Source organism: Crocodylus porosus, unplaced genomic scaffold (genome assembly GCF_001723895.1).
Source record: "Crocodylus porosus isolate Cpor-Errol unplaced genomic scaffold, CroPor_comp1, whole genome shotgun sequence".
In the NCBI taxonomy this organism is placed as follows: Eukaryota; Metazoa; Chordata; order Crocodylia; family Crocodylidae; genus Crocodylus; species Crocodylus porosus.
In genome coordinates, this window is record NW_017728886.1 from 134,648,908 (window position 1) to 134,662,286 (window position 13,379).

The 13,379-nt window shown below is 40.4% G+C and overlaps 1 protein-coding gene across 1 annotated transcript in view; it reads right to left on the reverse strand.

Annotated features, from left to right (window-relative positions):
* Window positions 1-2,223: 2,223 nt before the first annotated feature.
* Window positions 2,224-13,379, reverse strand: part of CDH12 (cadherin 12) — a 245,474-nt gene continuing 234,318 nt past the window's right edge. Inside the window, exons 11-12 of the mRNA XM_019541947.1 lie at window positions 10,405-10,656; window positions 2,224-7,176 (exon numbers count right to left, since the gene is read on the reverse strand). Of these exons, the coding sequence (XP_019397492.1) occupies window positions 6,677-7,176; window positions 10,405-10,656 (752 nt within the window). The 3' untranslated portion in view covers window positions 2,224-6,676. The remainder of the gene's footprint in view (window positions 7,177-10,404; window positions 10,657-13,379) is intronic.

Below are 13,379 nucleotides of genomic sequence, written 5' to 3' on the forward strand. Positions count from 1 at the left end.
ACTGTTTCCCAATAGGATTACAGAAGGAGCAAGAGTTTAGGAAATCAGATATCTAGGGTTTTAAATCTACAGCACCGGGAGCTTACACAAGTTACATTTTTGCATGATCGGGCCCCTGAAAGCACTCTACAGCCATGATGTAACACATATTCATGGCTGCAGAGTGCTTGTAAAATAGCTGATCACATGAAAATGAACTCTTGTCAAATGGGATGTTAGATGAAGGTACTGTAAAGCAAAGTACCTTAGAGAATCTGTGTTCCCTTGAGGGTTAGGTTTTCACATGGGGGCAGGGCTGAGGCTGGGGCTTGCATTGGTGAGTCTGAGCCCCAGCCCCAGCCCCAACCCCGGAGCTGTCAGCAGGGGGAGGGAGTAGCAGCAGCTGCCAGGTGGTCTTGGCCTGGCTGGAGCTAGAAGAGGGGAGCAGGGTGGAACAGAGCCCCCTCACCTCATGGGCCAAGCCCAGCTCCACCCAATACTTTATCCAGGGTAGCTGGGGGAGAGGGGGGGCACTGTGAGGCAAAGGAACTCTATTCTACCCCAGCCCCACTCCAGCTCTGGCCAGGCAAAGCCTAATCTGTAGCTGCTGTTGCCACTATAAAAAGTCCTGGGCAGGGGGTGGGGAAAAGGATCTCTGTTCTCCCTGTAGGCCTATCCCAGCTCCCCTCAATACCCCAGCTGGGGTAGTGGGGGGGGGGGGGGGGTGAGTCAAGAAAGGCTCCCTTCCCCCACTGCCCTGCCTGGGACTCAACAGCAGCTGCTGCAAGCTCAGCTTGGCCTGACCAGAGCTTGATCTGGGGAGCAGGGTGGAAGAGACTCCTTTTACCTCATGGACCCAGCTCAGCTCCCCCCCCATTACCCCAGCCAGGGTAGCTGAGAAGGGCCCAATAGGCAAGGGGGCTCCTTTGTATGCTATCTTCCCTCCAGCTCTGGCCAGGCCAAGATTAACCAGCAGCTGCTGCTGCTCCCTTCTCCTCCCCTATGGTCCCCCACTGACAGCCCTGGAGCTGGAGGGTGATGGGGAGAAGGATGGTTCAGCAGGCTCCTCAGAGGCTGCTGGGGCACCCCTACCTGATGGACTGACCACTGTAAGGAGGCTGGAGCCTCCCCTCATCCCCAACCCAACAGGCAAATGTCTGCTGGGCAAGAGGGCACTCTTAACTCATGGCACTTTGTATAAAGTACCACAAGTTAGAGTGGCACACCTAAACATCTGTAGGCAGCCACATACTTCCCAAATAAATGCCCGAACTGTCACATTATGAATGGGAAGGTGGGCATCCCTTCTGCTGAATCAGGCCTAGCAGAGAAAGCTGCAAAATCCATTGGCCAAGGTGGACAACAAACAAGATCTAATAAAGAATGCAATACACACTCCAGCAAGTTGGCAAGAATGAATACAACTGGTTCAGTGATGAGGGTATGTGTTTAGTTGTGGAGAGTTCTGGGTCCTTGTTCCTGGTCTCTGGACTCTTTATCCATTTTACATTAGACAGTTATTAAAGCAAATGCACACAAAGCAGAAATATCCTTGGTAGGAGAGATGTGAATGTAAGATTTTCTCTCTCCCTCTCCTCCACTTGGTCACAGATTCTCACTTGTATTCTTTTCTTCTGGCTTCATGAAGCTTGCCCTTTTGTCTGCCCATTAAGCCAGTTTCAACAGAAGAAAAGACATGGAAGTGGGGACACCCAACTTGTCATAGCTGATGGCATTCTTCTGGGAAGGGTGAGATGTAAATTTGAATTCCATTAGATAAATTATAACCTATAATCCAGCTCTCTAAGGCCAGGTACAGGCATTACACTTTTCCTGGTATAAGTGATCAGTCAAAGTCTACCCCTGTAACAGAACAGAAGTTCAGCACACAAATCCCATCTATACCTGTAACAGAACAGAAGTTTGCCACACATAGACTAGTTGAAAAATGGCAGAACCTGGTCTAAGGTTTCTCCTTCTCTTCCCCCAATCAAAGGGTGAATGTTTGTTTTGTTTGCTACCAATCTAAACTACGCCACTTACAAAAAGCTACATAACTTAAATCAATTCCACTGTGGGCATTTTGAATGTCTGTACCTAGCCTAATTTCCTGAAAAAGTGATCTTACCACTAAGCTGTTTGGCAAAAGATGGGCCCTATTCCCATCCCATTTCTTAGTGAGCTGCAGGTATGTTCTTAGCCTCAAACAGTGGCTGGCATGCTCTGCCCACACCTATGATTTGGATTGTATCAGAGGTAGGAGTTAGGCATTCAGGTGGCTGGTCTGAATTGCTTCTGATTATGTGCAGTAACTCAGGTCTAGGTGACCTGGAAACTTGTCAGACCAAAATGGAGGCTTCTAAGAAATGTAGGTGCCTGAGTGTGGGCAATTTAATGCGGTCAAGTCAGATCATTCTTTGGGAGTTAGGTACCTAAATTTCACCTAAGTCTTTTTTAGGTGCACAGAAGGTTATGTTTTCTCTTATGTACTCTCTTATAAATATTGAGCAACTCTCTTGTCTTGAGTAGAGTAATCTTGAATTTATATCAGAGTAACACAGAAAATTTACAGCAGACTCTATAAGGCATCATATTCAGAAAGATATTTCTCCATGAAACATTCTCAGTTTTCATCTGTTCCCAAATTCTTGCAGCTTGAATTATTATCTCTTGCAAATCTATATTTCAAGAATCCCAGTCAAGGTTTTCAGATTTGCAGGGCAGAATTTTCGTAAAGCTTGATTCCAATAAGCTTATATATTCTGACCACATATCTAAACTCTATGAACTTTCCCAATTTTTAAAACTAGTTTCTTTCCTTGCATTCTAATAAACTCTCACTTCAGAGTAAGATACAAAAAGGTCTCAGGTCTGAATATCATTTGACCCTATCAGTTTTAAAGTTTTATTCCAACTGAGATTTTTTTACACCTCTCTCTTCTTATATGACCTATTGCACCTTGAGCAGTTTCTTTCAGTACCACTAGCAATGACAAATGATGGGGTGGCTAGGTGAATAGCATTTGGATAATCACTACCAATTAGCATGGATGTGTCCATCTGCGAACTGAAATATGTGGAGGACTTGTGTCAGAATGTAGATCCATTGACTTCAGAGGGATTCTATAGTGGACCCAGGATTTACCTGCAGGTATCATTGTGCAAGACCAAATCTTTAACTGTCAAAAATTAGCCAGGGATAAATGGGTTTTTGGTGCCTAACTTAACCCATTTTAAAAAGGTCTGGTTTTCAGAAGTGTTGGACATCCAAAACTGCAAGTCAATAGTTGCCCCAATATTTACCTCACTTTCTATATATATATCCCTCATCTTCATATATTGGGGTATTTATTTCCTAGGACTTCTGCAAAATAGAAAAGATGTGGAACTTATGCACAGATAGGTCCAATCGACCTTGAACTACATATAGTGGAAAAATTTCCATTGACTTTAATGGAAGTTGGATTGGCCATGCCTGTATTGCAGAGGTAGTGTGCCCTAGGCAGACATGCACCCACTCACTTGGTCCTGCATGCATGCTCCAAACCTGAAAAAATACTGGTGAAGCTGCTCTAGGGTGTTCTCTGTGGCCACTCTAGAGACCACTGTTTTCAGTCTGCTTGAGAGTAGGCATCTTCAGTATTACATTTCTTGGTTTGCACAGTGTGAGTGGGAGGATGGGGCCTTCTCAGTAACATCCTTGCTGAGACATATTGTCACAGGACAGGCATGCTTCCAGGACCAGCTTTTCAAAGGCAGTTACGACTTAAATAAAAAGTAGGCAGGAAGATAGTGCAATTGATTTCAATTGGAATCTGATGCCAATAAAAGCTTATGGAATCTGATGCCAATAAAATCCTCCTAGGCATCATTAGACATCTAAACAACTTTGGATAATCTGACTTTAAAGAACTTTGCCAACGTGATATAGGGAGGCGGTAGCAGACTCTAGAGTTGAACCTATTTTTCCTAAGTCAGTCCCTGACCCATGCACTAACAATAAACACATCCTTCTCCCTGCTCCCACATATCCATTTGCAAAACTAACTCAACAAGCTAAATTAAAACGGTTTGATCACTCTTTAAATTAAGTGTCTCAAATAAAAGATTTTAATTAAGATTGTATAAGACAATTACATTAATAATTACATACCAATTAATTTTAAAAAACTCTTTCTGAAGGATATTAATTATATGATAGAAACATCTCAATTACAAACCTCTTAAATGTCAAAATATGAATTTGATAATCAATTTGGTATTCATTTAGCATCCAGTTACTCACTTTTAAACATGTATCGTGTGTAATGGCTTGGTAAGGACTGTTTTCTCTGCCTTCTATTTTTGGCGTCTAGGCTTCCCTGCAGATTGACCTGGCCAGAATAAATGACAATTTATTCCAGAATCCTAATGTTCCTTTTCACAAACTGGAATTATAACCTCCTTAGGAACAATCACACTAGATAAAATCAGAAGGTCAAACTCTGTTTTTAGTTACTCTACTGCATTACTAGAGCAATCCATATAAAGGATCTAACGTAATAACTAAGAGCAGAGGAGCGAGCACAGGTGGCTTTGAGTATGCAGTGTAGGAAGCCTAATTCAGCATTCTGCTATAGAGAAGAGAAGCAATTAAAGTCCTACTGATAAAAAGGATGAAATGTCACATATTTAAAACCAAGAACATGGTACACCTGCAACAATGAATTTTGGCTGGAGTAAGTTTCTGTAGTAAATAGCAACAAGTCACTGACTTCAAACAAAGTTCTATGTTAGGCTTCATCTACACTAGAAAGTTCTTCTGGCATACCTATTTTGGCTTGGAGTGGTTAAAATCACATGCCTGCTGGACAAACCTATGCTGGCAAGACACTGGTAGAGATCCAACTATGCTAACAGAAGAACACTTTTGTCGGCCTTTATTATGTTGTTCAACAGAGATAATGTAGTTATGTTAGCAACAACACTTCTTTTTTGCCAGCAGACACTGCATCTCTACTAGAGGGCTCTTCTGATACATCCGTACATTCAAATTGTTCTGGGAGGGCAAGATTTTCATTTACAGTATAGTACTGTTCTCTGTAATTCAGCCATACTTTGACTCCATTAAGTTTCACAGCAATGAAAAGGAACCTTAATTTAAAATAGAACTGGGTCTTTCTATTTTATTAAAACAAATGTCAAATATGCCTAATATTACAAAATGTGGCCTGTGGTGAATAAAAGGCTCTAATCCACTCAAGCCTAAAACCAATGTTGTTAATCATGAAGGCAGTTTAAGCAGATTATGAAGTGATGCTGAGGCCTGAGAGCAAAAGAATATAACACTGTATTCACTTTGAGGGCCATAAACTCTTCTGATACACACCACAGTTTAGTCCATCAGAGAAAGAAAAATTCACAAGAAATGATATTACAAGAAATTTTCAAGATTATTCCTCCCATGTACCCCATAGTTACACATTTGCATGTGATGTGTACATAGATATAATATATTACCTGTTTAGAATGTCCCTCTGAAGATTTTGGTGGGGTGACAATTATTAGGCTCCATCTTTAAAATGTTCCCTAAGACATTTGAAACTTTTGATGCTATACAAGTACTGGCACCAAAATACTGTCTATATGTCGAGTTGTAGGTATGTGACCAATTGTATAGGTTTTATCAGGAGATTGTTGAAATGCTGAAATATACTACCTCTCTATATTAAGTATGTCTACAGTACCTACAAAAAAAACTATTTGCAAAGAAAAGAACTATGAAGATATTTACATATATTTCATTAGTGATACTTACAGTGAAAAATGACACTGATACTAAAAGTGCAATGACCCTCCAAAAAACTCTAAATCCTTCACTTTGAATGAAGGGGGTGAAGGGGAGTTTCCTTTATATTATATAAAGGAATAGTTATTTTCATCTATATATATATTTATTCTGGAAAAAACTAACACTTTAATGAACATTTTAAATATTCATTGAATTATGTCAAGATCAACCTTTTTAAAAATTTTGGGCTTTGAATCTTAAAACTGAAAAATAGCATTTTTAAATTTAAATTTGCCATTAAAGGTGGGCAGAAAAAATGTGATGTCTTGGCATACAATTATTCTTAAAAGAAAAGAAAAGCAGAGAGAAAAAAAGAAAAGAAAAACACAATTTCTTTGAGCTGTCATCACCAGACATGTTCCAGGAAGTCATTTTCACATTTGTTTTAAAAGAATTAGGAGTCAGCATGTTGCTATTGCTTCTTGACATAAAGTTAATGTCCTTTATGTCCAGATTACCACTCAGTTCTGTAACACCCTCCCAGTAGAGTCTTTACCATTGTAAATGATTAAAGTTTCAATAGGCACTTTAGTGGAATTTAGAAAACTCTACCACACTTCCACCATGATGCCAGAAAGCTATCTTCTTTCTAAGTTGTCATGTCAGTAAATTGTAGCTAATAGGCCTGAGTTTGTCTCAGTGTGATTCCAAAGTAACAAGACAACAACAACAAAAAAGTATATATTACAGGTTGTATCCTCTCTTTGCAGAACAAACCAAAACTGACATTATGATATAGTAACTTGCTGAAAACAGTTGCTGTCTTTTATAAACAAACATTTTTTGTTCTATAAAGCTTGGTTTTTGTTTTTAATTTCTGGTTCATTTGCTTTTCTTTTACTTTTCTTTTGTTTTGTGTTTTTCCCCCTAGGTGACTTTATCAGGATTATAACTTTCTTCTTCTCCAAACATCTCTGCCAAGACTTTAAACCGCGGTCCCCAGTCACTCAAGTAGTCATAATCCTGGTCTGCCTCTGTTGTAAGTGAATCTATAGAACTGAGAGACTCTGCTACAGATCCATTTCCTTCATAGGCATAGGTTGCCAGTGAGTCATAAGGGGGTGCAGTGGGATCTACATCATTTTCCTGCAGCCTTTGATTTATGAAATCTCTTATGTCTCTGTTATCTTCCACTGGTGGTCTTTGACGTGGGAAACATAGAGTATCTGGTTTTATATCCCTGCGTATTTTATTATCTTCAATCACTTTCGGATTCCTCAATGCACCAATGTCGAAAGCCTGGGTGTCCTCTTCTCCACCTCCTTCATCATCATAATGGATGACATTGTCTCTGATGTCTTCTTTAGAGGTCATCAAGGTGTCCTTTTTCTTTTGCCTTCTCAATGCTACGTATAGCACAACAATGACTGGAACAAGAATAAGAGTGTAAGTCAAGACAAGTATGGAAGTAGTTTGGTTCCCTGATAACAGGACAATCTATCTTTTGGTGACAGTTAAAAACAATCAAAAGGACTTTTTCTTTAGGAGGTTTATTCTATTTTTCATAAAGCAAGAAGGCTCTAACCACTATGAGGATGTTTGTTGTTTGATGTATGTACCTAGCTCCCTTTACTACTAGCTATACTGAGAAACTGATAAGCCACCATAGACTGATTTCATGAGAAAATGAAGCTGTGTAGGACTTAAGTGTTTTCCTTTATTTCCTTTATTTTTCACTTTTGGGTTTCCTTTTTTCCACCCTGTGTGGGAACTGAGGATTTGTAAAGGTTTCAGGCTCCCTGAGTCTGGAAAATGGGGATAACTGGGGTTCATTCTCAGGGTCTGGACTCTCAACTTCATAGCCAATAGCCTGGGAGACCTCAGGACCTCAATCCTGAAATCTACAGCACGGTGTCTAGAAGACCTGAGAACTTCATTTACACACATGGTCTCTTGGAACTCCTCACTCCCTTCCACTTCACCAGGAGCCTCAGGTGCGCTCTTAGGACATCCTGGATTTTAATTCTATGGCAAGGGTTTTTCTTGACTTTGGGGGGTTTAACTTCAAGAACTGGGATTACTTTGAAATTCTGGGAACAGCCTAGAGTTAGAGCTAGACCTGAGAGTCACTGCAGTTGAAATTACTGGATACAGGTTTCCCTTGCCAACAGCTGGGGTTAGTTTTGGAAAAGTTTCTGTGGTTGGCATTGGCAAAACGGTGGCTGGTAAAACTAAAGGCTTATGGGGAAAAATGGGGTTAGGGACTTGAATACTGTACAGTATAGTGTATAAAAATCACTTTTACTTACCTTTGACACCCAGGTTGGTCAACCGGGCATAGGCATACCCCTGGGGTTACTTAGCTTATAGGTGGTATGCGCCAGTGGGTGGGGATGGAGCGCAGCCAAGGCATGGCAGCAGTGTCTCCCACAGTGAATTCACCTCTTACTGGGGGAGGGGGAGGGGGAGGGAGAGGGGGAAGGGAAGGGAAGGGGAGAGGAGGGATGCTCCAGTTGGCCCCATGCAGCACACCGCAGTGCTTCCCCGCCCCCACATATCTGAATGATGGAGTGGGCACGTTTTGTGCCCACCTCCACTGGCATGCAATTGGCCAGTCAGAAGCCCATGGATAGGTCCCTGACCAGGCCGGGTCATGGGACGGTCCAGGTCTGGCGGCAGCAGGAGCCACCCACCTGCACCCCTGGGTGAGCCGCCAGGCTTGGACTGTCCCATGACCTGGACTCTCTGGGACTTCCATTCCCTGCTTCCCTCCCCATGACCCAGTGTAGCAGGGAGCAGAGAAGCCATGTGGAGATCTCTTCACGCACTGCTGCTCACCCTGTGTTGCCCTGGCACTGTGCCTCCTGCACTGAAGGCAGCAGCTGCACTGAAGGCAGCAGCATGGGGCAATGGCCCTCAAACCAGCAGCAGGCACAGGAGGTGTGTCTCCATGGCAGCATGGGGCAAGCAGTGGCAGGCAAGGAGATCTCTGCATGGCTTCTCTGCTCCCTGCCATACCAGGTTGTGGGGGAGGGAAGCAGGACAGCAGGGAACAGTGGTGAGCAGGCAGCTCCATGCCACTGCATGCACCTCCAGCAGGGCTGGGAGCAGGGGCTGGGGTGGGGGAATGAGAGGCACAAGCAGGGCTGGGGGTTGGTGGGCTGATGCATGGCTATGGAAAACCATGGTTACTCAAAATTGTATACTATGCTAGACAAAATGGTATACAGAATATTAACCATGGATATGCAAATCCATGGTTGGCAAAATCATGGTTGGTGAAGGAAACCTGTATTATATCTCATTTATGAAAAATCATACTGAAACACTAATTTCTCAAAATATTTTTTTAAAACTTCTATTCCATAGGAATTTAAAATTTTCTAATTTTCATTCTGATTTGGAACAACCCTGTTTCCAAATGTCAAATGTTGCCTACTTACTGGGCATGTCTACACACACATTTATGCTGCCTTAACTTCACTGCACACTAAATTACTGTGCAGTTATAACTGCAATCAAATGCTCAAAGGGATGGTAACTACTCGGCATAAATAAATACAGTCAGAACAGCAAGCTGTGGGCCAGTCACCCAGCTCCTGCTAGCCCTTCTGCTACCCATTGCTACATGGCGTTGCCCCCTCCATACCACCTGCCAGCCTGGGGCTGCTCCATCTGGTTCTAATTGCTATGGTCCCAGGTGCACATATGTACACTGCACCCAGGAGTAGTTCATTCCAGTGCAAACTGCTCCAGAGTTTATTGTGTCGCCTTACTAGCACGTGGAGATGCACCCAGTATGTAGATATGTTCTTAAACGGTTGACCCAGTGGCTGCACTAAACTCTACATGTTTAGGTATTTGATATCAGTCAGTAGGTCTGCATAAAGAGTATGGAAATGGTCTGAAAATTATGCATTTGATACTCAGGAGTGCTGTTTTAGGCATAGGCCAGAATCTACTAGAATCTTTCTGTGCAGCTTACTCCACAGTGTTCTCACATAAATTGTAAAAATATTTGATTACTGTCCAACATTGCAATATTTTGGGCAGAGTTGTACTAGCATGGACTCCTTATGCAAATAGTTTAGGTTCAGCAATACAAGGGGAAGCTGGACCAAAACAGCAATATCCTGATACATAATCATTTTCTAGGTAAATGTTATTGTTGTTTAACTATAAAATAGCTGTCAGCCACAGTATACATTATAATTACATTTTCCTATCTTATTTCATAAGTCTTTCTTTTTAATCCCTCAGAAATTGGTATAAATAATTATAAAAAGGTTCCTACCAGGTAGCTGATGATGATGATAGGTGGACTTTTTTGGCTTAAATCATTTTAAGTATATGGAGATCAGTTCTTACATGAAAGGTATTTAATCAAAACTGTTTCAGAGCAAAATTTGCATTTCAAACTCCACTGTAAGCTATTTTCCCCTACTCCATAAGAAATATTTGGAATGTAGCAGATTGGGTGCTCAGATTCAAATTAATGGTCAGTGCTTTGGAATATTTTTCTATAAAAGCTCCCTTTGTGAACAGTCATACATTTTCAATGGTCTTTGTTAAACAATAAGTGAAACTGGTAGTGACACAAATTAATTCACAAGTAGAATCAAAGAGTTGTACTTTGTTACATTATGGAAACTAACCTAGGAGTATAACAATACATAGCAAGATTGCAATCAAAGCCCCAGTGCTGAGGCCTACTGGTAGGAAGATTGCTTCAACATTGCAGGATAGAATGGTACCATCAGAATCACATCTGCAAACCCGGATAGTCATTGTATTTGTGCTGCTCTGTACAGGATAGCTACTGTCTTCTATCACAACTGGGAGGAAATACAACTCCTGCTGCCTACGGCTGTAACCACTTCTCCTGGTTTCAATTCCAGCTGTGTTGTCTGCAAAACACAACACAGTCATAACAAGGTTGTTACTATGTGCTTCACTTCACATTTTAGTTTTTATCATATTAAACAGTAGCTAACTGTTGTGGTTTCCAAAATCAATGGAGTATATACTCTCCATAATTCCCTTGTTTTAGCATTACCGGAGCTGTCATATTCAAATCAGATGCATCCAATACTTTTTTAATGGCTCCAGGTAATCTTTCTTGTTCTTGTATATTAATCCTGCACAGCTTGACAGTTGACATCTCAAAGGAGAAATGAAGCAGAAGAAAAGGTTTTTGTCTCTCTCAGGTATTCCTTTAACAAGGGATTTCTCTTTCACTAACTTTTTTTCTTGTAGTCTGAAACAGTGCTTCAATATCCCTTGATTGTAGCAGCTTCTAGATCCGGTCCCTATTTATAAAAATGTCTCATTTTTACTTTTTATATTGACAGGGAGGGAACCAGAGGATTTTAAAAGTCCATCAACTTCCTCATCCCATTAAAAAAGATATAATTTAACAGACTCATCAGAGAACTACATACTGTTAGTCCATTTACCACTAATCAATTCAGAAAGTGCACAGAGCTCCCAGGAGCTGAGTTTCACCACTTCTTTCTAGCAGGAGCGGTGTTATCACCACTTTTTATGAATCAAACAAAGTAGAGAAGCAAGAAAAAGGTGTAAAGATTAAAAGGAATAAGTAGAAGGTGAAAGGAAAAGCTAGATTAGAAAGCAATTTACTGGCAGGTCTGATTGAGAATAGCCTGCAGTGCTCACCCCAGCATTACCTCCTCCCTCATATGCTTTATTGTCTAGTTCAGCTAACTGGATGGTTGCAGAGTGCTCACTTTCTGGATTTTCTTCCCCTTTTTCCTCTTTGAATCCTGTGTCTGACTTTAAAGATTAATGACCACATTCTGTTTCCAGAAACATATGTGCAATTCTAATTAAAGTTCATAAGAGTTGTGTGCAAGTATATGGGAACAGATTTCTTAGGTACATGAATATTATTCTGAACAGAGCTGGTAAAAATGTTCAGACACAGAATTTATCATTCACAAATGCCATTTTATTGAAACCAGTATTTCCTACAGACACATATTAATTTGTTCAATTGTTGCAGGGAAAAAAAAAAATCAGTAGAACTGAAATATTTGATTTTGACCTTTTCAGAACAGAATACTTTGATTCTGGTATGTAAATAACATTTAAAATGCATTTTACTTGCATCTAAAAATAAAATACGTAAAAATAAAAAATCTCAGCTAGCCAAACAAAAATCAGCATTTTGTTCAAAACTTTATTACACAAGAATTTTGAAATCCTTGACTTCCATGGAAATTCAGATTTATACAAAATTTGAAGTCTTGGGATTTACTGCAAATGAGAAAACCCAATTCTTGTACAACAGTAAATGTAGCTGCCTCATAAACAGAATGACAAACAGATAGGATTCACCTGAGATGCACTTATATAATACTAATAAAATACATAGAATACTTTTATAAAATTAGTATAACTGTCAAAAATCTGCTCATTGGATTCATGTGTGTGTCATTGCCACAGTGGCTGGCAGTTAAAGCTGGTCAGAAAACACCAGCATTAGAAAATGTGTAGATTAAAAAAAAAAAAAAAAAGCCTATTCTGCATCAGATCAAGTGAGGAAGATGAGCACCCCTGAACACTCACTGTGAGACCTACATTCAAGTCTCTGCCTTGCCCAATTCAGATAAAGTACTGGAATTTCAGTTTATTTGCGTAAAACAAATTCCCTCTTGAACTGGTAAATTATTTTGTGTTTCCATGAAAAGTTTCATAAATGAACTTACGTTTCTCTTGAAGAAAAATAATTAAAAACATAAAAATGATGAAAAAGAAATGTCAACATTTATTTTTAAATCCCATCATTTTAAGCCATCCTCATGATTCGGGGGCCAATGGCTAAGGTACTTGAATACTTGAGGTTGACAGTGCTGGGAACAGTCATTGGGAAAGGGAAAGAAGAATGTGTTAGAAGGAGCAGAATTTGGAAGACTGGAAATAAAGCTGGCCAATTTATGGGAAATAATGTAAATAGATCCTTTAATTCTAAATAATTAAAATGTTATCCACTGATGTCAAAATCTTCACATTTACATCGTCCCAGTGTGGATTTTAAACTCTGTTCCCAATGCTATGCCTCTTTTTTCTTTTGCTTATGCTCAATTTCTGTTTCTGTAACACAAGGTGACTAAAACAGACACTACTCTACAAGGTCCTGCCACACAATTTATTTCACTCTCTTGCTTCTCATCCATGATAGGCTCATATGACCCTAGTACTCATAACTTCTTTTTTTACTGTTATTTCAACTCCTGTTTGTCTTCTGTCTTAGCTCAGGGTCTCTTCATTTCCTTCAAAGGAGAAAATTAATTCTGAGATAGGAACATCTATTTAGTTCCTTCTCTCCACCCCCCCCCCCCAAATGTTTTATCCACCTCTATATCTGAATCTGAGGTCTGACTCTTACACTCCTGTAGCAGGATAGGAATTACTCGTCTCAATCCTTTATTTTTCTGGGCACTCTTGCCTCACAGGAAACTCCACAAACTTAAATCCTCAAATCAGTAAAGAAACATAAGCATGGTCCATAAAGGGTTAACTCAAAGCCCTGAATCTTTTCCCAAACCTTGAGAAGGTGACTTTGGATCTCTGCTCACTGTCTGAATTACATTCCAACTAGGGGGAAGGG